Source organism: Euphorbia lathyris, chromosome 2 (genome assembly GCF_963576675.1).
Source record: "Euphorbia lathyris chromosome 2, ddEupLath1.1, whole genome shotgun sequence".
Taxonomy (NCBI): Eukaryota; Viridiplantae; Streptophyta; class Magnoliopsida; order Malpighiales; family Euphorbiaceae; genus Euphorbia; species Euphorbia lathyris.
This window is the reverse complement of record NC_088911.1, coordinates 89996593-90021435: the sequence shown is the minus strand read 5'-3', so window position 1 is coordinate 90021435 and position 24843 is coordinate 89996593. Positions and strand designations below refer to the sequence as shown.

General features: G+C 36.7%; 1 protein-coding gene and 1 long non-coding RNA gene across 2 annotated transcripts; both read right to left on the bottom strand.

Moving 5' to 3' along the window:
- Positions 1–1831: 1831 nt before the first annotated feature.
- On the bottom strand, positions 1832–3479 carry LOC136216573 (uncharacterized). The gene is made up of 4 exons (XR_010683339.1): positions 2709–3479; positions 2495–2621; positions 2310–2408; positions 1832–2226 (listed from the first exon to the last, which is right to left on the bottom strand). It is a non-coding gene; the product is annotated as an uncharacterized lncRNA (long non-coding RNA).
- A 10749-nt stretch (positions 3480–14228) lies between these two features.
- LOC136218899 (NAC transcription factor 56) lies at positions 14229–16110 on the bottom strand. Its single transcript, XM_066006067.1, has 3 exons — positions 15715–16110; positions 15317–15624; positions 14229–15235 (listed from the first exon to the last, which is right to left on the bottom strand). Exons 1-3 carry the CDS (start codon positions 15896–15898, stop codon positions 14711–14713), a joined length of 1017 nt encoding a protein of 338 aa, XP_065862139.1. The 5' UTR covers positions 15899–16110; the 3' UTR covers positions 14229–14710.
- Between the last annotated feature and the right edge of the window lie 8733 nt (positions 16111–24843).

The following is a 24843-nucleotide window of genomic DNA, read 5'->3' as shown; positions in this document are numbered from 1 at the left end:
TTCAACAATTCAATCTTAAGGAGAGGAGATTGGTTCTTGAATGCAAGACTAGATGGAATTCTAGTTATGATATTCTAGCTTGTGCAATCAAGTTTAAAGAGGTATTTTCTAGACTTGTTTTAGAGGATAATGAATATGTTTATTGTCCTAGTGCCGATGATTAGATTAAAATTGAGACATTATCTCAGGATCAGAATATCCAACTTCTAATTTTTTCCTTAGTGAGGTTAATTATATTAAGGTAATGTTGGATAAAAATTCTAATTCTTCTGATGATTTTGTTAAACCGATGGTCAAAAATATGAAAGAAAGGTTTGATAAGTATTGGGGTGAATGCAATTTGCTTATGGCTATTGGTGGTATGTTAGACCCTCGTTTGAAAATGAGAGTTGTTGAAATTACTTTTCCAGAAATGTTCCCTCCAAATCTTGTTAGGGAAAATATCAATAGGGTGAGGGATACATTGTATGAACTGTATGAGGAGTATAAAAGTTTGTATTCTCCTTTGATGGAAGAACATGGTGAATCTGGAACTGGAGTTTCAAATGTTAGCAATAGGGAAAACCTTCCAGGAATGTCTAGAGTGTTACAAGTTGTAAGAAGTGGGGAAGTCACGGAGCCTAGAAAATCTGAACTCGATGTGTATCTTGATGATGGTACTTGTATAGATCATGGACATAAGTTTGATGCTTTAGAGTGGTGGAAGGATAAATCTAGCAAATATCGTGTTTTGTCTAGAATGGATGCGTATATCTTAGCTGTTCCTATTACCACTGTTGCTTCTGAGTCAACTTTCAGTGCTGGGAGTCGGGTTATTGATCCTTTTCGATCTAAATTGAAACCGGAAACAGTGGAAATATTGATTTGCACGACAGATTGGTGCAAGTCTTCTTATGGATACCGAAAAAAGAACAAAAACAATGTAAGTATATTTTCTTTTGTGTTGTCTTTTTTGTATTGTTTTTCATGGTATATCAGAATTTTCATATTGTCTATTCATTTTTGTAGGGTGGTGGTGAGGATGATGATGATGAAGACAAACCTATAGAAATCATTCTTCCCATTCCTTAGAATTATAGTTGTTCTATTAAGATGTTTTCGTTTCACTTTTTTCGTTTGATGTTAAATTTGTTGCAAATGTTGCAAGTTGACTGTTAAATTTGAGTTGTTTTGACATTTTATTTTGTTTATCTAATGATTTTTTTCCTTATTTTGAAAATTATTTGTTAAGTTGGATAATAACAATTTAAATTTGAACTTTAAACTCGAGCCGAATCACGAGCTTTTTTCGAACCGAGCCCATTACAAGCTCGAAAATGTAAAAATCAAACGAGCTCGAGCTAGCTCGAAAAGAATCGAGCTTGAGCCGAACTTGTGTCGAGCTCGAGCCAAGCTTGAAAAATCCAAGCTCGACGAGCTTCGAGCTCGAGCCGAGCCGAACTTTTTTCATTCTCAAGCCGAGCCGAGCCAAATCAGGTTCGGTATCGGTTCGGCTCGTCGGCACCCCTAAGCTAGACTGATTGAGTATGTGTATGAATGTTCATTAGGCATGTAGCTCATTAGGCATAGTCTAACAATATGAATGTTCATTGTGATATAGGAATACTCTTATAATGTTCCTTTTCACTTGGCTTGTTAACGTACAAAAAAAGCATTCAGCATGGTGATAGGTTTATGATGCATTCAGCACAAAGAGAGTCCATTGTGGTGACAGCATCATAAACCTCATTACCAAGTTCATTATTCAACGAGTACAATCCAAGTGGGAGGAACATTGTAAAAGGGTCAATTTAGGCTACTTGCATGTTCTGATATGCCTCGCAAATGATAAGATGTCTTTTGATATGACTTGAATATACATATACATACGAACTGAATAGCAAGCTCTATGTTATATTACAAAAGGGGGGATGAGTGTTGCCTTTCGGTTGTAATTGAAGTTACAAAGCTCCTTTACTATCTTGACTAATAGAAAGGAAATTTGGAATTCGAATGAGAACCACATTTGGAGCTCACATTACCTTTCGATTCTCCTTTCACTCAGTCAAGATAGTTTAGGAGATTTGGACACCCTTATATCCAACTTGCATACTCCTCAGTCCATCTCCAGGCGAGCACATCATACACTTCCCTGTTGCTGAGGTATTACTCAGCAACTGCTTCTTGCCCAGAAAATGGCGCCTCAATGTGGGGCTATAGTAGTAGATCATATATGTGCCACAACAGCTACAAAATGCATAGAATAATTAGATCACAAACATGATTAAGTGTTTATCAAACGAAATAGATAAATGGTGGCATATCTATACCGTGGCAGTGGGAAAGGGATGGCGATTAAGGAGACGGGGAAGATGAATCATCCCCCGAGGAGCCACGTTAAGATGATAAATATTATTCCGGAAGCGAAACTGAGAATAAGAAGAGACATTGATTAGTGTATGTGTATACAATGCCATGTAGGTTCATATATCTTAAGGAGATAAGTTAATATTACTGTTGGAGGTCTGTTTTGGAAATCCGGAGGGTAGCTGATTCTGATTTCAAATACACCTCTTTCATATGGGGTGTACTGTGAGCTTTTTATTCTGATCGACCATTTGAAGAAGTTATCATCTAGAGGACTTGTTATCATCCAAGATAAGAAGAATCATTACAAGTAAACAGAAGAAATCAGGAAGAGTTGGAGAACAACATATGGATTGACATACCATTGATGGCCAGAAGCCACCTTGGGCTCTCAATGTACAGTTTCTCCATCTCAGCAATTATCTGTTGTTGAATAAGCACAAGGTGATCCATTGTATAATGTAAGTTTTCTGGGTTGAATGGACACTGAACGATTGTGATGCTTGTTATTTATAGTGATATGATAGTGGTGGCTAAGTGAAAGGTCGTGAAAGTGGAAAGGTCTTTAATTAGTGCGGTTAGGGTTATGTGTAATGATGCTATGTATTAATGACCTGCATTGGGTTTTGCAGATATCAAGACTTTGGAATTATAGGCCTAATAATGACTCCAAGATATGGATACATGAATTGATCGATTTTGTTTCAGAATTTGGATATATATGTATTAGTTTTTTTTTTTACTTTTAATTCGGGAATGTATGTGTACAAATATAAACAGATTATGAGTATTTATTTTTAGTTTCTAAAGCAAAACGAAAACGGCTTTGAACTCTTCCATCTACTCTTTTCGCTTCCGGTAGCACTGGCTTTGCCAGCTTCTTTACTACTGGTATCCAATAAAATTAAAACCATTGATATACAGAATTTCATGTTCATATTTGAGTATGTTAATTATTCAGGTAAAAACCAGAAATCCATACGAATAAGAAGGCAAAAAGTGACATTTTAATTTTAAAAAATGTCATATAAAGAACAATAAAAAGACATTAAAATAAACGAATCTGTCATCTGAAAATAAATCATTTGACATGATTGATTAAGACCTATGACATCTAAAACAAGCTATGACGGTAGAAATTATTATACGAACTGTCATCGTAAATTCAATATGCCAATTTCCCACACGTAAACTTGACGGTTTTAATTATTAGTATGTCATGTGATGACATTAAAGGTGACGGTAATAATAAATAAGCTGTATCGTAACAAAGATTAATATGACAGTACGCAGATAGGATAATGTCATGTGTCGTATCGTCACATGACAGAACCTAACCGCCGTCTGAAGGGACAACAGACGGCAGCGAGCCCCGTAACAGATTTATATCTCGCGGGACGACGGTTTTTAACCGTCGTCTAAAGGGGGTTTTGGCGTAGTAGGGGAAAGCCGAACTCATATTAAGATCCTAAGCCATTTTACCTAGCATTGCCTGATTAAGAACATCAAAGTTTTTTATACTAAGACCTCCTTCAAACTGTGACATATAATAAAGGGACCAAGGAACGGTGATAAACTTGCGGGTGTTTGGAATTCTCATCCAAATGAAATTCTTAGCTGCTTTATTTATAGGTTTTAACATGGAAGCATGCCATCGAAAGAAGCTTCCTTTTTCAAGGACTAAATTTCGATAGAATCCGGTCAAGTAAATGTTTAAGAAACCGGCTCCAAGGGGCATTGGAAAATACAGGAATACCAAGGTAGGAGAGCGGTAATTTACCAATTAACGTTAATGCCAACGATAGTAGCAAAAGAGGCTTTATGATGCAATCCGATTTTAGAATTAAAAATGACTTCGGACATGGCTCAATTGACCTTTTGCCTTGATATAGCCCCGTAAGACTAAAAATGGTAGAGATAACATGCATATTCCAGGTAGAGGCTTTGTAAATTAATAAAATGTCATCATCATAAAGAAAATGACTCGAGAATGCAGAATTTCTAACATACGTCATCGAACCAAGTTCACCTGAATCTACCAACCATGAAATTTTTCCGACTTAAAAAGTCCTCAGCCAAACAGAAAAGAATGGACGATAGAGGATCACCTTATCGAACACCCCCTAGAGCATCTAAAGTATCCTCGGCATCCCATTGATCATTATTGATATCCGAATGGAAGAAAAAAATATTCAAAATCCAATCTTGGAAAGCCAATTAAAATTGAAAAGCCTCTAGAACCGCCAGAATGAAGTTCCAGTATAATGTGTCGAATGCCTTTCTCACATCAATTTTTAGAGCCATGTTCCCCCAAATCAAGGTTTACTCATGAGATTAATACCTTCTGAAGCAGTGTCATACAATGATGCATGTTACTATTTCTAAGAAAACCAAATCGATTTTTTTGAGGTTAAACGAGTGGTTATGGATGCCAGATGATCAGTTAGGATTTCACTAATAACCTTGAAGACAAAGTTTCCTAGGACAATAGGTCTTAAATGCTCAATCATACTAGCGTCTAAACATTTAGGAATAAGGACCATTAGATTGGAATTTAAACCAGGATGCATAAAGCCTGTATCAAAGAATTGTTTGACCACTACACAAACATCAGAGCCAACAACATGCTAGAAACATTATAAAAAATTCCACCGAATCCGTCAGGTCCAAGAACACTGGAATGATCTATAGAGAAAACAATGCGCCTGATATCGGTAGGCAAGGGACAAGCAATAAGATCAAAATTTTCAATATCGAGACATCTAAGGGGATGTCTTTCTGAATAATAAATGGGTTAATTTCAAATAAATTCCCTATGGTTTTACGTTTTTACGTATCGGTATCTGTACTTTTTCTGTTACAAAACGAACCTTGTGGTTTGCAAAAATTTTATTTTCTTATTGACTTTACCAAATTTGGCCGATAACGACCTCAAAATGAAAATTTTCAAAAATTAAAGCTGTTTACTATCATATTTACTATGGAACCACATTTTTTATTTTTCAAAATTATCAGTTTTGGAGTTTTCTCTTTCTAAACATTATCCTTCTCTCTCATAAAAAACAACACCTAAATGACTTCAATATAAGAAGTTGAAGAATTAAAGTTGCTTAAAATATCATTTAGTTCTTGAAAATTTGCATTTGACGCCGTTATCGGCCAAATTTGGCAAAGTCAACAAAAATGAAAATTTTATAAACCACATGGTTTAGTTTGTAACAAAAAAAACACATATACCGATCTGTAAAAACGTGAAACTACATGGTATTTATTTGAAAATAACCCTAATGGAGTTGTATATAGTTATGTAGCTTTATGTGCTTTTATGTTATATAAGTTTACATGTTAGTTCATAGTTTATGTTTTCTGCTTAGTTGTTTGCGATTGCTTTTTGTTGTTTGTTGTTAGTTGATTAATCATTAGTATTTGGTAAAATTATGATGAGCTGTTGATGTTAATATGTAAAAGATCTAATATGGACATATTTTAAATTAATCAATAATAAATTATGAAAAGAAAAAAAGGCTAAAATTTCAAATATAACTCATATGGTTTGCTAATTTGTAAATTGGTGAGTCAATGGTTTTGTTTTTGTTTTTTTTTTTTTTTGGAAAAAGAGAATTGAATTCCTTATCATTAGCAAAACTAGAGATTTTTAGGTTGACATTCTCATTTTTAATTGTTGACGAAAATTTTAATTTTGAGGTCATTTAGGTATTTCTTTTATTAGGAGAAAAATTATGATTTTTGGAAAATAGAAAATGCAATTCTATAATAAATATAGACAAATTTAATTCTTGAATTTTTATAATTTGAGGTTATTAACGGTCAAAACTGACAGTGTTAACCTAAAAGTTCTTAATTTTATTAACGGTGGAACCTTAGTCTTCTTTTAGCCAAAAAAAAAAAGAAAACTACAAACATCAATTTGTAATCAGTGAGATCACAGGATTATATTTGAATTTTTCTAATAAAAATGCAATTCAAATTAATAAAAATAATCTAAATATCTAAATAAAAATAAAAATATATAATTTTATTTAATGAGGTAAAATCTTGTTTTTTTTTTTGAAAGAATAAAGAATATTATTTATGAAAGAATAGTTGGACAAAGAATAGCTGGAGGGGTTAAAAACCACTCCTGGAAACCAGGCATAGAATCAGCAGCTCTAGCTAAAACATGTGCTGCTTGATTCGCTGATCTATGAACAAATGTAAGTTGACAGTTGTCTAAACTTTGAAATAAAACTTGACAATCTCCTCTGATTACACCCAGTGGTGAGTTAACAGGAATTTGCTGATGAAATAACTGAGTCAAACGTTGTGAGTCGGTTTCGAATTGAATGTTTGCTTTATGTTGACGTTTAGTCCATGAAGCACCTCCCGGAAAGCTAGAGTCTCCGCTATTAGTGGGACCGACGGGCCACTTTACGTTCCATTACCGCACGCCTTAAACGCCCCGACTTCATCCCTCTCGATAAAACTGTAGCCCAGCGAGCTACTGAACACCGCAACATCGAAATTGATCTTTATCGCCCCTGACATCGGAGGAAGCCAACTCGCCGTAGCTGTTGGTGTAGTGTTGAGGGAGATACGGGCTTTCGCCTGCGCCTGTTTCCATTTGTATAGATAGGCTGCTGCCGTGCTAAAAATAATAGACGCCGGATCAACCCGCTGCTGCCACAACCATGCATTTCTCGCCATCCATACCGACCAGCAGATCGCAGCTGCTACCCCTTGCTGTTCCTGCGAAAAGTTAGTCAATATATATGCCCAGAAATTTGTGAAATTTGTTGCCAACGAACTACAGTCCCCAATGTCTGAGTAATTCCACAATTGTCTAGCCCTGGGACATTTAACTAGGACATGATAAACATCCTCAACTCCATTTCGACACCATGGGCATTGCTGCGGGATTGGAACTTGTCGAATTGCCAAGGCTGAACACGTTGGTATGCAGTCCTCAAACCTCTCCATAGTGTATCCTTGATTTTTGGAGGGATGAATAGGTTCCAGGTCCTGTTCCAGATCGGTGAGCCGATGCCTTCCACTTGTGCGCTGCCGCTTACATATCCGCTCTTAACCATGTACTGTCTCGATCTTTCTCGACACCAGTACCAGCTGTCCGGGATTGACCTATGCGATATAGGGATTTGGCGAATTAACGCCCTGTCCCTTTCTGAAAACAGATACCTCAATGCTTCCGCGTCCCACTGACCCTCTTCTGTTCGAATGCTACTCACCCGTTCCTCGACGTTTGCTGTAACCGGAACAATTTCTACAAACGGGTTATGCTGATCTGGTATCCACGGATCGATCCATATTCGTGTATCTTTTCCATCTCCAATCGCACAACGTAGACCCGAGATCAGCAATTCCTTTGCGGAAAGCACACTACGCCAAAGAAAGCTCGGATTTGCACCTACCGTGGCTTGTAAAATCGACGACCGTGGGAAGTATCACGATTTGTAGACTCTCGCTACCAGGGATTCTAGGTTTTGAAAGATTCTCCAAATTTGCTTTGCCAACAGTGCTAGATTGAACTGCCTCAGCTTTTTAAACCCCATACCTCCAAACTTCTTCGGTTTATATAATTTATCCCATGATTTGAACCGAACGCCTGTTCGAGAGCCATGTTCCGTTACCCACCAGAAGGAGTTCATCATCTTTTCAAGGTCTGAGCATAGTAATTCCGGCATTAAGAATAGGCTCATTGCATAAGATGGTAATGATTGCAGGACAGATTTTATCAGCACTTCCTTTCCATCTCGTGAAAGAAATCTGACCTTCCAACTGTTCAAGCGCTTTTTAAACATGTCTTTCAGAAAGGCGAAGACTTCCACTTTTTTCCTTCCGATTAGCACCGACAGGCCTGGGTACTTGCCTGATTTGGCGGATCTTCCCACTCCCAGTATCAAACTTATTGCGTTGCACAGGTCTTGGTTGCAATTTCGGCTGAAATCTATTGATGATTTTGAGAATTTTACCTTCTGTCCCGAGGCTGTTTCATAGGATCTCAAGCAATTTTTTATTGTTGTGCTTTCCTCAACCGAGGCTCTGAAAAAAAGATAGCAATCGTCAGCAAAAAAGAGGTGAGATATACTTGGAGCCGATCTTGCTATCTTGCACCCGTGAATACTGCCCCTAGCTTCCATATGTGTTAATAGAATTGACAGGCCTTCTACACAAATGAGGAAGAGGTAGGGCGAGATCGGATCACCTTGCCGTAAGCCGCGTTCTGGCAGAATCGGTCCCACTGTATGTCCCTCCTCCACTATATGGTACTTTGCTTTAGTAATGCACTGCATGACCAGTTGTACCCATCTATCCGCGAAACCAAGTCGTCTCATCATTTTGTCTAAGAAGCTCCATTCCACTCGATCGTAGTTGTTTTTCTTTTCAGATGATGATTGACTTCAAATGCAAGCATTACGTTGTCCGTGATCAGACGGCCAGGAATAAAAGCACTCGGAGATGGAAAAATTATCACGTCAAGAACCTTTTTGAGTCTGTTTGCTATTGTCTTAGAGACAATTTTATAGATGATATTACAGAGGGCAATAGGGCGAAGATCAGAGACAAGTTCTGGACTAGACTTCTTCGGGATCAGTACAATATTCGTGTCATGGATAGAGTCAAGGAGCATACCAGAGTTAAGCCAAAGTAAACAAGATTTTGATACCTATGCTCCAACTATATCCCAATATTTCTGATAGAAACACGGGTTGAATCCGTCCGGGCCCGAGCTTTTGTCCGGATGCATACTGAAGAGTGCAGCTTTAATCTCGTTTTCTTCGAATGGAGCCAAAAGTTCGTCGTTTAAAGACTGTGTAACCTTCGATTGAACGTGCTGAGTTACTTCGTCTGGTAAACCCCCATTAGAGCGGAATAATGTGTTAAAGTAGTTCAGTAAATGAGTTCCCAGCCCCGTCGACCAGTCATACCAGTTACCGATGTCATCCTTTAGCTTGCTAATAGAATTTTTCTTCTTTCGTTGATTGGCTGAGGCGTGAAAGAACTTGGAATTCGAATCTCCCTCACTGAGCCATAGTTGTTTAGCTCTCTGTTTCCAGTAAGACTCTTGTTGCAGGAGTAGCGCCTCAAGCTGTTCCCTTGCCTCTAAAAATGAAGCCTGCGATGATTCGTCCTGTCGGTGTCGAAACTTTTTTATTCGGTTTCTGCACGCCATAATACCGTTTCTGAACTTAGCACAAATTCCTTCTCCCCAGTTCAGTAACCTCTCTCCGCACCTCTGTTGATAGTTGATTATATCTGTGTTCCCCACGTCCCAGGCGGCAATGATCTGATCCCTTACACTATCTTCGCGCAGCCAGCAGTTCTTGAAACGAAACCGGCGGGTCTGTTGACAAGGGTCAGGGTGGACTGTTAACATTAGTGCTGCGTGATCGGAGGCCGGGGCATCCTCCACCATTATCCTTGCTGCAGCAAACAGTTCAAACCAGCTGTTAGACGCAAATACCCAGTCGAGCTTCTCATCGATCATGAGTGGCGAACCCCTACTCCTCTCCCAGGTATATCGCGGACCCATCGTTAGGATTTCCACCAAACTGCAACTGTCTATTGTATTACGAAATCCATCCAGAAGTGGCATTGGGTGCTGATTACCTCCCCATTTATCCGCTCGAGACATCATGTTGTTAAAATCACCAATTAACACCCAAAGGGAGGTATTAACCATTGACAAACTTTTAATAAGATCCCAAGACTCCTCCCTGCGATTACGCTCCAGGAAGCCATAAAAACCGGTTAATCGATACTCCGGCAAACCTCGAACCTGCACCAATAAATCAATAAAATTTGTGGAGCATCCCAGCAATTGAGTCGAATTGCTGAACCTCCAGAGAATTGCTACACCCCCTCCATAGTTAGTCAGGTTAACCATAAAGAGTCCGCTAAAACCAATCTTCTTACTTACCAGTTCAACCTTGTTCCTTGCACATTTTACCTCCATTAGAAAGACAAAGTCGGGCCTATTTTTGGACACAAGCTCTCCCAACATACGGACTGTCCGGGGGTTGCCCATGCCCCAGTAGTTCCAGCTTAATACGCTCATTGTAAGTGGCGGGTCTGTCCGGCAGATCCCGCTTCAAAATTATGATCGGTGATTTCACCCTCCACCCCTCTGTTTTTCGCCAACTTTCCTGGGCCAGGCATGCGCCAATCCATCTCCTGTCTTCGTCGCTTTGTTTCTAGTATTACCACATCGTCTTGGTCTTCATTCCCCATTCCTACATCTTGAACCTGCGTGACCTGACCTTTGGCTTTAGCTGTTTCTGTGATCTCTGGTGTTGTGCCGTGAGGGGTTCGCTCCTTCTCATGTTGTGTAGGGAGGGTTGCAAGCAGGTATTTGGATATTTGGGGAGGCTGGAATCGACGGGGAGGCACCCTTAACCATGTTCCATAAGCCATAACTGCACTTGCAGGGTCTGATAGCTCAAGTAGAAGTTCGCAGTATTTGTCCGCATGAACAATCCGACCACAATAAAAGCAGAATGTGGGAACCCTCTCATACCTGAAATTTACCCATGAGCTTTCTCCTCCTGCTTTGCTGATCCTCATCTTCCTAACCAGTGGCTTCATCACATTCAATCCGACCCGGATCCTCATATAGGTGCGATCAAGGCTGTTGAAATTGTTTGTATCAGAAGCTATGGACACTCCTAGAAAGTTGCCCACTGCTTGCGCCACTTTCTCTGACATAAAACCACTAGGCAAGTCGAAGACCTGTACCCAGAAGTTTGTTTCCTACAGCTCTACGTCGTATGGTGATTGGCCCTCCTCAAGCTTCCTTACTATCAATAAGTTTTATTCAAAGGTCCATGGCCCATCCTTAATAACTCGATCACGTTCGAAGGGATGAAAGAAATCGAACCTAAAAAGATTAGGTCCTAAGGTATCGATATACAGCCCTTTGATGCTTTCCATAAATCGGCAAAGGTGTTCTTCATTACTGCTACTCGCACGTTTCGTTCCGTGAGGATTCGCCCGACTAGACTCCAAGTCGGTCTGCGGTGGGTGGCTACGTCTTCTAATGGAACCTCGAGGTTGAAGTCGTTTTCGGAGGATAGAGTAATATCGTTGAAGGCGGTGGGGAGATCCATTAGGGCGTCGGCTGGTGGTGGTAGTAGCGTCGATGGTGTAGGGTTCAGTTGTCAAGACTCGTCAAAAGTGAGAGGTTCTAAACTTTCAGAATTCTATTGCTCATGCGGATCTTTCAGCAATAATGTTATAGGGTTCAATTATCTTTTGACGAAATCTATTGGCGGATCTTTCAGCAATAATGTTATAGAAATATGAACAATATTAAAGAAGAAATATTATTGAAAATTAAAAAGATAATTTTGTTAACATCATATATATATATATATATATATATAGGGTTAGGCTCATCCAATAATAGAAAAAACAAAGTAAAACTTACTTTGTCAAAAACAAAATAAACATAGAAGACATCATATATATAAACAAATGTTCAATTAAAACTCTAAAAGATGTGATGAAGCTCTTAGCCTAATGGTTGACAGCTACCTATGTCTTGGGAGGTCATGGGTTCGAATCACATCCGGGTCTGGTGGGGATTTTTCTTTCTTCTTTAGTGTAAGCGCATTGCGCAAAATTTAAAAAAAAAAAATTAAAACTCTAAAAGATTGTTGTTTCAAAAAAAATATATTCAACACTACTATTAAATAACTTAACTGAACACTATATTTTTTGCGTTTCAGAAAAAAAACATTAAACATTGTCCCAACAAACCGACTTCATTATATATTTTGACTATATATACTTTTGAATTAATAATAGTCAAATGGACAAGTAAAGAATAAAATTCTTATGCATTCAGCCAAATCTTGTATGGACTGACTCGACTTTGAAAACCAAGTGATCTTGAATTGAAAACATCCAAAATGATCTATTCATCTCAATATATATCAGTAGCTAGCGTAATTAATAATAACATCTTTATTGCACATATACATAGTGACAAAAATCAAAAGACTGTGAGATTAAAATTAAGTAAAAAATATAATTTATATTTTAACAAATTAAAAATAAATTAATCGGGTAGATGGTCAAAATTCTAGTGGGACGAATTATGGGTTAAGAAAATGAAATCCAGACTGGGTGGAACTCAAATAAATAAATGTGATGGAGCAGAATATGTCATATCGATGTGATTGAATATGAACAAAACAAATCTCCATATGACATCAAATTAGTCACACTTTTAAATTTCAAACCAGAAACAAAATTAAAATTCCATAATATTTTTAAAATATTTTATTATCAAATGAAAAGTATGAAATAAAAACTAAACTAAAATATTAATAATTGATTTGTTATTTCAAAAAAAAAAATAATTGATTTGTAAGTTCCAGAATTAATTTCAACATCTCTATCTTTATCTTTGCATTGAAAACTTCATTCCTAAGTTTATATAAAATATAAAATAACACAAATAGGAAAGAGGTCAGTAAACTTCATTTTCTAAGGAAATATTTTCTTGGCTATCATCGCTGCTTCATAAGATCATATATCTTTCTCTTATGTCACAAACATGTGTTATTTTTGTCATATTCTTAGCTTATATAATACTACCACTTCATAAACCTACATCTATATTAATATTATATAAATCTTTGGCTTTTCATATTCTACATTTAACATATGCACCTATATCTAAATATATAGATATATGCACGTGCAAGCTTACATGCATGCAAGTTTGTAACTACATTTGCATATTCATTTGATTATGGCCCCATTTCAATCCTATATATTAATCAAGAGACTTCTCTAATTGATACTAAATTAATTATATATATATATATAACTATTGATTCAAATAATTATGTTATTAAATACTTTTATGGCTTTTAGAATGCAATTTAAGTACCTTCAAAAAAATAATGCAATTTAAGTAGGATATAATTATACCAATTAAAGTTGGTTTGCCCGTAACTAATCTCGTCAAGAAGTTCTAGTGTATCAAAAAAATATTTTTTATCGAAATAGCAATTGCCTAAAAAATGCATGATAACCTTAAATTGATTCATCGGAACCCTGTATTACAAAAAATAATGCATTTACAATATGTTGTGTAGCTAGATTCCATCTAATAGTTTCTAGTTTTATTTCTGAAAAGAGGTCAATTTAGACTTTAAATTTAATTTAAAGGATCATTTTGATTTGAAATGAATTTTAGGAATCAATTCAATTATTCAACTTGGTTAAGATAAAAAAAAAAAAATATTCAACTTGGTACATATTTCAAATTTAATTTGAACAGATATATCATCATTAGGTATCAATAGTGTTGACAATCTAGATCTAATAGTGACTGGCTAAATTTATTTAGCTAATCGGAATCCGTGTGAACACTATTGCATTAGATGTTGACACATCTAAAAAGCCACCGATCACGCACATATCATTTTTTTACTCATTTAAATACAATTGTCAAATTGAAAGATTAATTTGTAAGTAAAATTCATTTTACAACAAATAGACTTTGCAAAACAAAGTGGAATCACCTTGATCTAGTAAAGTTCTATTGAAAATTTAACTGAAGGAAAAGGAAAATTTCGACCAAAGAAAACTCAAGTTCATGGTTTTATTTTTTCATATTTAAAATTTATATCTATAAATGTATCTTATTAGAAATATTCTTATCATGATGCAGAGCAACCACAAAGAATTTAATCCAACGATCAATTATTTTTCCTATATCTAGCATTTATAAAGTCAGCATATTATTGAAAAAAAGAAAGAAAGCTAAAATAAAAAAATTCCTTAAAATAGAAGTATGATAGAACATCAATATATATACTGTTTATATAGGTTAATTTAATCAACAATATGTATGTATCAAATTTAAATGTACTCAAATCAAACATATTTATCGTTTATGATTAATCAGTACTTATTTTTCTACATGAAGATGATAATAATGATCTGAATTTTCTTTTTGCCTATAACTATAACAGCCATATATAAAAATATGTATAATGTTATGAACCTATGTATAAAAACTATAGTCTATATATATAATCATAATCTTATATGAGAGAGTATTTATGGCCTCACCTGAGATCGGCAGCAATATGTAACACCACCGGCTGAGGCCAAATGAATTACTCTCTCGCTAATAACCAAAATCAATCTCTTATATGAACAAGTATATATATAACATTATATATATGTCAATGGCTGATTCCATGTCTACCTTCATGATGATGATGATCGAATCGAAATCGAATCGGCTGACCTAATCTCACAAATATATACGCACCAATATAATTAATTAATTAATTAATTATAATCTGCTCACCGATGAATCAGGATTTCAGGAGTACCAATTCAACCCTGAAAGTTGGTACGGTTGCCTGAAAATTCCATCTCCGAACATTGTTTGCTGGTGCAATGGCGGCGTCTGAGGCATCTGGCTAAGCAGAGAGACTATAGAACCATTTCCATCACTTCTTCCGTCGCCATTATCGGGTTGGAATCTCTTGCTTGAGGAAGAAGTTCCCGCGGTGGCTGCGGCGGCGGCTTCCATTTCTTCGTTCCAATAGAGAGATGGAAGTGTCCTTTTAAGCGGAAGCATAGACAACTCTGTAGGCCTTGAACAGCTTGAAGAAGCTAATTGAGAAATCGAATTTGTGTTACTCAATCCATCACTATTCAGCAATTCAAATAAACTCGGCTCGTTTAGAAGCTGCAGTTTCGGGATATTATGCCGGCTACCTCCGACGGAGAACGACGGCGGAATCGATCCAAACATATCTTCTATGCTATCATCTTTATCATGATCCGTTGGCCTATGAGAATTATTCTTCTTATATATACGGCATAAAACCCAATCATCAAGCTGTAAACATATTTTTTGAAAATCAAAAACCACAAAAGATATGAAGAAGAAATTAATAAAAATAAAAATAAAATTACATACCCGTAAGGAGTTTTTCTTGTTGCCCAAGTCACAACCAGGAGGTTTGTTAGAGACCTTATTATCAGCTAAGCGATACTCATGCATAATCCAATTAGTTTTGATTCCTTTTGGTGGCTTACCTCCATAGAACACAAGTGCTTTTTTAACTCCGACCTTTTGAGTACCGCCGGAAGTTAACACCGGTTTATCAGTACCTGTCGCTTTCCAGTACCCCGAAGTTGCTGCTCTGTTCGGCCGAACTCCGTTTGGATACTTCCGATCCCTTGGACTGAAAAAATACCATTCCTGCTCCCCAAACGTCGCCTTCGCTGAAAAAAATCCACAACAATTATTTTTACTAATACTTACTGGATCATCAGATTGATTTAAATTAATATTTCAATTTCAAAACTACACACCTGGTAATTCCCAGGGATCAAACTTGTACAGATCTATTTCTGCTATAATTGAGACCGGAAGAGGAGCGGAGGCTGCCTTTTTCTTCAGATAATGAACAACTAACTCCTCATCGGTTGGATGAAATCTAAACCCCGGCGGAAGGTTAGGTTGCTGCGAACCGGACGATGAATCGGTGCTCTCCATATTTTAATTTATAAGATTAGGTTCAGGACTGATTGGAGTTGAGATTGGAAGTGTTCGCCGGAGAAGAGAAGAAGAGCATGTTGAAAAATGGTAGTTCAAATGTTGTATAAAACAACCATTCTCTTAAATGGGGATATGGGGTAAGACAAAATACTAAAGGGTCAAAACGTAATAGACTTTAACCACCAATCATAATTAACCACAAGGGCTGATTAGTAATACTGAGTGTGGGATTTTACTTAATTAACCATAATGATTTATGAGAAGGTGCAATGGTAAGTGAACAGCAAGGGAAGAGGTATAGGAGTTTATGGGTAGCTGATACTGACGCTAACCTGGGAAATAGGACCGTTGATAAGTCGACACGTAGAAGGAAGAAACGAAGGAGAGAGTGACACGTGGGAGAGAGTGAAGAGTGGGGACCACAATCCACATAAGGAAACAAAAAGACAAAATAGATGGATAAGTGTGGGGACGGAGGACGGATGGCAACAAGCTTTTACGCTTCAATGTCATGCTTTTGTTATGCAAATCCCACCAATATACAAAGGGGAAGGGACCCTACCTCTCTCAAATTTGATTTCCTTTGTGCTATTTAAACATAGACCTAGCTAGCCTACATTTCACCTCCATCCTCTCTTCAATATGTCTTATTCCTTTGATTTGCCTATTTCTAAACTCCTAAGATTTTGAGAATTTCAAGCTCTTTCTTTTTTTCTTTTTCTTTTTTTTTTAGGAAAGGAAAGAAAAAAAACAAATAAACAAAACAACTCAATCCGGGATCAGCCTAGAAAAACTGACCCAACCACATCCTCCAAGATCAAAGAAGAAATGAAGCTCGGTGGCGAAGAAAAGGTAGAAAGACCTAACAAACCAGAGTGCCCTTCCATTGCAAGACGGTCCGCGACGCGGTTCTGCTCCCTACAAATATGAACAAACTTAATAGACTCAAAGGAGGGCCCAATCCTTTTAATGCCTTTAATAATATTCAAGCTATTCCGGCAAACAGACTTGCCCTCAGAAATCATTTTAACCGCTTCTTGGTTATCTGACTCAACCAGAAGCTTCTTCACCCCTAGATCCTTAGCCAGCTTCAGGCCAGAGAGAATCCCCCAAAGCTCTGCAGAAAAGGAAGAACCAATACCCAAATTCTGAGAGAAGCCAGAAATCCACTTTCTAGCAACACACTTAGGTATCATATTTTCTTAAGCTCACTCTAAATTTTGCTTTTAACCACGCACTAATGTTCATTAAAATTACGGACACATCACCGACAAACTAAAGTTTCCGAGGCAATTCATCGTGTGTAATAACAACATTATTATTACCAATAGATTGGTCAGTGACATGTATCTGTTGACGGATTAATTTCTTATACCGATGAAAATGGTGCTTGAAAATAAAATAAAAGAGAAATAAAATAAATATATATGACTATCGAGATTGAAATGAAATATTCCCTTTAAAAAAATGAAAGTATGAGAATGTCTAGGGTTATATTTTTAAATGTCTTTATTTTAGTTTATTTCATTTTCGTATTTACTTTTCTTACACTTTTCTCGTTTTCCATATCACAAGGAACATCATGAACTATTCCACCCATCGTTCCCCTAGCTAATTGATAATCTTTGTTCGAGAAACACTTTCTAACAACAAGCTTCATCTGAATCTCCAACATAGGGGGAAATATTATGTAGATTAACCATGAGAAAATGAAATCTTTTAAAAGCACAATTAAGAAATGATGGTGAAGACTTCACTTTTAACGCAAAATATCTGAAAAAAAGTGGTTGAGGAAGTAATGAAGGAAAATAATCTACTCTCAACCAATGAAGATCAACAAGGAAGGAAAGTCCCTTTTACTGAAAAGATCATGAAGAAAAACAAATGCTTTATATTCTATATGGGAGGATAAGCTATTACCATGATGCACGCAGTTACATCTTCAAGGTTGTTAAGACATGTGGTAGAGCTACTATACGATGATGCATGTAGTTACATTTTCAAGGCTATTAAGACATGTGTAGGAAAAAAGCTTCATTCTTTATGAAGGAAGATAAGCTACTAGCAATATGCACATAGTTACATCTTTAAGGTTGTTAAGATATGTGGTAGGAAAAAACTTTATCCTCAATGTGAAAATATAAGCTCACGCGGCATATAGAATCAAGCATAAACAAAACATTAAATTGAAACCCAAAATGACTGAGGAGCATGGAAAGATGCACATTTGATGACTGAGGGGTTATCACCCTTATATGATTCAACTAATGAGGGAGTTTCACATTTTATAAAAATTCATCTTCAATTTAAGAAGGTGGAAACATAAAATGAAACTTAATCTATTAGGATGAAGTTGAGTAAGTGATAACGTGCTTACCTTAGAGTTAGACCAAGTTCTTGGATTGATGAAGAACCTTGATTATGGTTTCCATCAAAATCGAAGAATGTTCAGCCTCTATTTGTTAGGATGAAGTTGAGCATATGATAACTCGTTTGTCTCAGATCAAGGTGAAGATCATCTTTCAAATCTAACAAGTTTAAGTTGAAAATGTGATCATCTGTTTGCCTCAGATAAAAAAGAAAAACAATCTCCCAATCTAACAAAATGAACAGAGCATGTGATAACTTACTCGTCTTGGGGTCAAAAGGAATATCAATCTTCTTGTTAGACATGATGAAGTTCAACCTCATCAATTAGGATAAAGTTGAGAAGCTCATAAGTTATTCATCCCGAGTCAGAAGTAAGATCACTCATCTAATCAAACATGAATGTGATAATTTGTTTCTCTCGAGGCCTGAATGAAGATCATTCTTCTAACTAGACATGATGAAAATGATGAAAGGTAATCTTCACCTATTAGGTTGAAGTTAAACAATTGATCACTTATTTGTCTTAAGGTCAAGAAAAATGTTAAAACCTTCAAACTTGATGGGAAGAAGGACGTAGCATGAAAAGTCTGGATATCATTTGGTTAAAAAAGAAGGTCAAAATCTTCAACTTGATGGTAGCATGAAAGGTATAGATATCGTCTGGGTCAAGAATAATAAATTCATAAATACCGTTTGGGTGTACAGCTGAGCCGCTTGGCTCTTTCTTCAACTGTCCGCACCTCTATTACCATCTGCTTTTTCCTTTTCACTGTGGTCCATTCCTTTTCCGGTTCAGTATTCGCCTCCTCCATTGTGGGCATAGTCTCAGAGCTCTGACTCGTTTGTCACAGCTATCCAATTAGGAGGTGCAGCCGCAGCTTGTTCTCGCGGTAGCACTTTTAGCTGGGGAATACTCGAAACACTATCATACGGGGGCCCTGTGTATAACTGGATAGTTGTGTCCGTGGGACGCTATTCAATCTCAATTTTCGATTCATATTGACTGTCAGAGTCTGATGCATAATATGCCCAACAAGGTCCCTGATTCCCAGAAGCTTGTTGTTCATTTTCTACATCTCGATTTTCCCAAGAAACAACCTCTACTTCTTTAGTGTTATACTGTTTCTCCGGCTGTACCTATCCACAGTGCTGGCGCGGTTTATTTTCTTTATTTTTCCTGTTGACATCCTCTCTTCTCGGATTGCGACGGAAATGCACAGCCGAGTGGCCTATGGTTTTACACATCGAACACAAGGTGGGCAGGTTCTCATACTCCAGATGAACCCATTGCATTCTATAATCTGTATCAATCCTCAATTTATATTGCAACTCCTGAGCCAAATCAACATCCACTAACACCCTCGCGTAATGACCTAACTCTCCTTCTATTGTATTTCTGTCAAACCTCAAAGGGATTCCTACCGCCCTCGCTATGCTAGCCATTATCCTCTTATCCCAGTATTCCCAAGGTAGATTGTGGATTCTAACCCAAACCTGCGCTGATGTTGGTTTGTGGGATTCTGGATTGAATCCAGGAGTCCAAGGGATAAAACGCATAATACCTGGCTTCAAAGGGATTGTGCCTTGACCCCAGACCGCCTGTAATGCTTCTGCATACGACATAAGAATGTGATAAAATCCACGCCCCAAAGAGATGAGCTTCCAATTCGACTTGCAGCCCCAAATAGAACTCAGTTTGCGCTTCAAGTCTTGATGTTTCCAGGGTAATTCCCCTTTTGAAAGAGTTATTCTACCAATAATCGAGTTTTGACAAGCCTCGATGCGTTCTTGATAAATCGATTGGGGTATCCTTACCGCTCGAAATCTGTCTTCATCTGTAATCTGCGGTTTATCGATGCCATGTCCGATGGAGGTGTTGGAGTTCGCCGACAGAGCCTCCGCAAAGGATAGCGAGGTGTGGCCTTTAGGTTTATGATTGCTCGGAGGTACTTGTAGTCCCCCAGCTGCAGCAGTGAACGTCGATCTGCTGAAAAGGTGAGCAATATTGAAATCCCTCAAAATCTCCTTCCTGTCCATGGTGTTCGAAGAATCCGATGTAGGCGAACTAGAGTGAGCAAAAGATTCTTTGGAAAATAGATGTGCGATTGCGAATGGCGCAGCCGCGGTGGTTGTTGGCGGCGCGGACGAAGACGGTGGGGTGGGAACAGCCGTCATCGTATTAGGTCATCCCTCCAATTGAGGTACTTGTTTTAATACCCAAAGCCACTCTCTAAAATAAAATGAGATTAGGGGGAGTTGAACTTAGAATCTCTTAAGTATAAGCATACATCCTTAACCATCTCATCCACCTCTTTTTTGTTGTAGGCAAAGGAAAGAAAAAACAAAACCCAGAAAAAAAACTTTAATTCATCATCTCATCCACCATCTCGTCCACCTTTAAACATTAAATAAACCTATTAACTATAATTCAATTTCTATAAAAAAAAAAAATTAATCAATTTCTATATTAAAAATTTAATTTAATTTGAAATATTATTAAAATATATATTTTAATTTGAAATATATAAATATAAAATTATTCAAAATTTAAAAATTTCAATTAGTGACTTATTTATTTAAGTAGTAAAAAAAATCAAATCCCGAACTAGTGTAATGAAATAGTTATGATTTTATGGAGTAGTGTAATGAAATAGTTAAGATGATTTGATGGAGAAAATGGATTGTAAAAGTTGAAGTGAAAGTTGAAAACATAAGTTGTCTACATGCTATGCTGGAGGAGATCACATGATGATGATCATCATCATCACAACCTTAAAATTTTCAAAGAGTGGATATGGAATTGTAGTCGTGTCTTTCCAATGCATATAGCTTATTCATTTAGTGGGGTTCTCATGAAGACAATCTTACTGCTTTTTTTAATGACAATAAACAAATTGAAAGGAAATATATTATAGAGATAACTCCAGTCCATTGGGTTTGACCAAATAAACACCAACGTTGATTGCTTTTTCTACTTTCAACTCATCACTATTTTAAATTTTTATTCTTTTAGCTATAAAAGCAAATATTAAAAAAAAGGAAAAATTACAAAATCAGATCAAATAGGAGACTCAATTACATAGTCAGACCATTTATCCAACCCACTATATATCTAGACTATATTATTGTGACTTTCCCAAATACTCCAAACCTTTCATCTTCTCTTTCTCCTTCCTCTTACAAGTTCACGGTTTCCCTTCCCCTTCCCTTTCCCAGACTTTTGATCTTCATCTCTTTATTTATATTGTGAAATTTGTACCAATTTCTTCATCACCATGTCTGCTTCTTCCTCTATTTATCTTTTGATTCTTCATTTTCCTGTTTCTAGAAAATTAAGTCATAGTTCTTCATCTTCATATTTCTTTTCATTCCTTAGATTCTTTCTTCTTGTGCGAATCGAAGGCATTGTTATTCGACGTTATTCTTCATATTTTTCTGCGTTTATCATATGGCTATCAAGGGTAAAAGGCGGAAATAATGTAAGTATCTACTATTTAATCTTCATCTTTTTTCCAGAAAATCATTTCGCGAAATGTGTTTTACGAAGATCTGCGAGGAAAAATAGACTAAAAATGACTATTTTGCTTCGCGAAAACAGATTACGCAAAGTCTGCGAAGCCAAAATAATCAAGTGTTTCATGATTTGTTCTCTTCGCAGACTTTGCGTAATCTGTTTTCGCAAAACAAAATCGTCATTTTCTTGCTAACATGTTAGCAAGAAAATGACGATTTTAGCTGGATTCCTTGGCCTATCTGCAACTTTCCTTCCATGAATAGCAAGAGCAAAAACACCAGTTTTTTCAATTCACCTTGCCAGTTCCACAATATCTTGGGGCGATTTTAGTAATTGAATCTTACATGTTACTAGACAGTCCAAGTTCTTTCTTAATGTTGTCAAAATATCATTAATGAGGTCTTGTTTAGTAAATATTGCAGCACTCATGCCTCCACTTATAGAAAATGACTTGGGGCAACCCATATTGATGTCTATTGCAGCAACATCTTTACATACCATTTCAGCAGCAGTTAGAGCCCTCATAGCATCAGAGGTGCCAATTTGGAATACAACCTGAACTGAAGCTAGACTCAAGACACTGACAGTGCTTCTTATTGTCTCATGGTTCTTATTGGTTTGGTAATTATCTTTAGCAGTATGATACTTATTTTAAATTTATGCCAATTTTGCAGGAAAAACGGTTCTCATTGTTTAATTACCGACTTATGGCTAATGCTTTATCCTTGTATAGGTAATCACTTGAGTTTCTTTTCCAATTTATCTGACTGACATTTGTTGCCTTTTTTTACCTATATATTTATATATATATATATATATATATATATTGCTTCTGTATTTGATTCGTAGGAAAGTTTAAACGGCTTGGTATACCTGATGAGATGAGCGTATAATACTCATGCTAGCTGGTGATATGGTTGCAGTGCTAGGAATAAATACCTCGCTCAAGTATTCAACAATGAGAATCACAAATTGAACCATCGAGTCTCTTTCTCCAAATTCATGTTGATGAATGAAGGCTGTTTTATTTATTCTTGTGATGCTTAGATACTTACTCTTGAATTATTGACCGACAATTTATTTTTGTAATTCATTGATCTTAGAATACGTTACCCTTAAAGTACTTTAAGTGGCAAAGTATTTACGTTTTTCCTCTTGATGTAAGCAAATGATATGTTGCTTTTTATTTAAACAGTTGGCTTTTCGATTAAGTGTTGCTTACAGATTTGAAATTAAACAATGTTGCTTTTATATTACAAAATATTGCATTTACTGTAAAAAATATTGTTGCTTTTGTTCGCAGATAATGCGTTTGACATAAAAAAAATGTTGCTTTAGCTAAAAATATCATTGCATTTGTCAAGTAAAAAGTGTGGCTATTAGTCAGAAAATGTTGCCTTAGATGGGAGCAAATGTTGCTTTAGAAAGTGTTGCATTAATTAAATTTGAGTTGCATTAGTTTGAATATAAGTGTTGCATTTTACTATAAAATGTTGTTATTAGTTAACAAAAGCAACATATTGTTAATATTAAACGTGTTGCTTTTACGCTGAAAAAATGTTGCCATTATTATTTTGTGATATAATGTTGCCTTTCCTGTAAATTATGGCAACACATTTCTTGATGTTGCTGTTCAGAACATAATGTTGCCTTTGAGAGCTAAAGCAATGGTGAATATACCAACACTTTAAATATGTCTGAATGTGTTGCCTTATCCAATTTTTGGCCTATTGTTACATTTTTAGGATTTATTGCAACTTATTTATGATGTTGCAATAGCCCATCTATGGTGTAGTGACACGACTTAATTTCCGTGAAGGTGAATGAATACAAAGGCATCAAATTCAAGTACCCATTTAGCTTGGATACAAAAACATCAATCACTGTGAGGGGTGATTGGGATGGTGAACCATTTTTCTTGGATTCCTTCTTGACGCCCTTTGGGTTCCATTTCTCATCTCAAGAGCAACAATCACAGTATGTGGTGTACTGGGATGTAGGGGATGAGGTTCTTGGATGTAGGGGAAGAAAATACAAATCACCATTATCATCCCAAAATGTCATTGATTCTGTAAAGCCTGAGATCTGGGGTTTAGGGTTTCATTATTGTTGCAATCTTGTTGTAAATTTGGAACATGTTATGATTTTAATGTTAGAATTATTGTTGCACTCTTGTTGTTATGCTTTTTTTTTGTTATATACCACTTCACATATTTCGTAACATGCGAAGATAATACTGCTTAAGAACACGACTTTTACTTTGCATTGTGAAATTTGCGAAGGTGAAAGTCATTCTGCGAATTAATATTGTCTTCGCATATTGCGAAATATGCGAATTAAATTCATGTTGTGAAGCAATATTGTCTTCATATACTTCGCATATTGCGAAATATACGAAGTAAATTTCATGTTCTGAAACAATTTTACATTCGATGAATTCACATATTTCGCAATGTGCGAAGTCAGATGGAAGGGAGAAAGATTACAAACTTTTCAAGCTTAACTTGAAGGTTGAATAAACCCAAAAGGAATGAATCCTTGCTCCAATGGAGGCTTCAAAATATAATATTCATCAAAAGTTAACCAACATTACAAAAGATGGAGAATATATACTCCCCTTAATTAAAAGATAAAGACTAAAAGACCACCCCTAGGGTTACCAACAACTAAGGAGCCCTAGGGGTAAAATAAGAAACACTTAAGGATAGATATTAGGGTAAATAAGTTCAATGGCAACATGGTAAATAGTTCAATGGCAAAACAGTAAATAAGAGGTGGCAGATATTGTCCTTAACAATAAGAACTTGGGGAGGAAGTATTCCCCAACCCAGGTACGCCCCGCGTGGCCTCCCTCACGCCCCGCGTAGATGTGTCCCTGCACTTGGTGGTTCTTGTTGGGCACTCTTACGCCCCGCATCTTGAGACATACGCCCCGCGTCTTGAGACATACGCCCCGCGTACTTGACCTCCTGATCTGAACTCTCATCGGGGGCTGGTTCCACGCCCCGCGCCTCGCCATACATACCCCGCGCCTCGCCATTCAGGCTACAAACATGAG

Coding starts and splice junctions, on each gene's coding strand:
- LOC136218899 (XM_066006067.1), bottom strand. CDS start 15,898: ATGGAGAGCACCGATTCATCGTCCGGTTCGCAGCAACCTAACCTTCCG. Junction 15,625..15,714: donor TGATCCCTGGGAATTACCAG/GTGTGTAGTTTT, acceptor GATTTTTTTCAG/CGAAGGCGACGTTTGGGGAG. Junction 15,236..15,316: donor ACAAGAAAAACTCCTTACGG/GTATGTAATTTT, acceptor ATATGTTTACAG/CTTGATGATTGGGTTTTATG.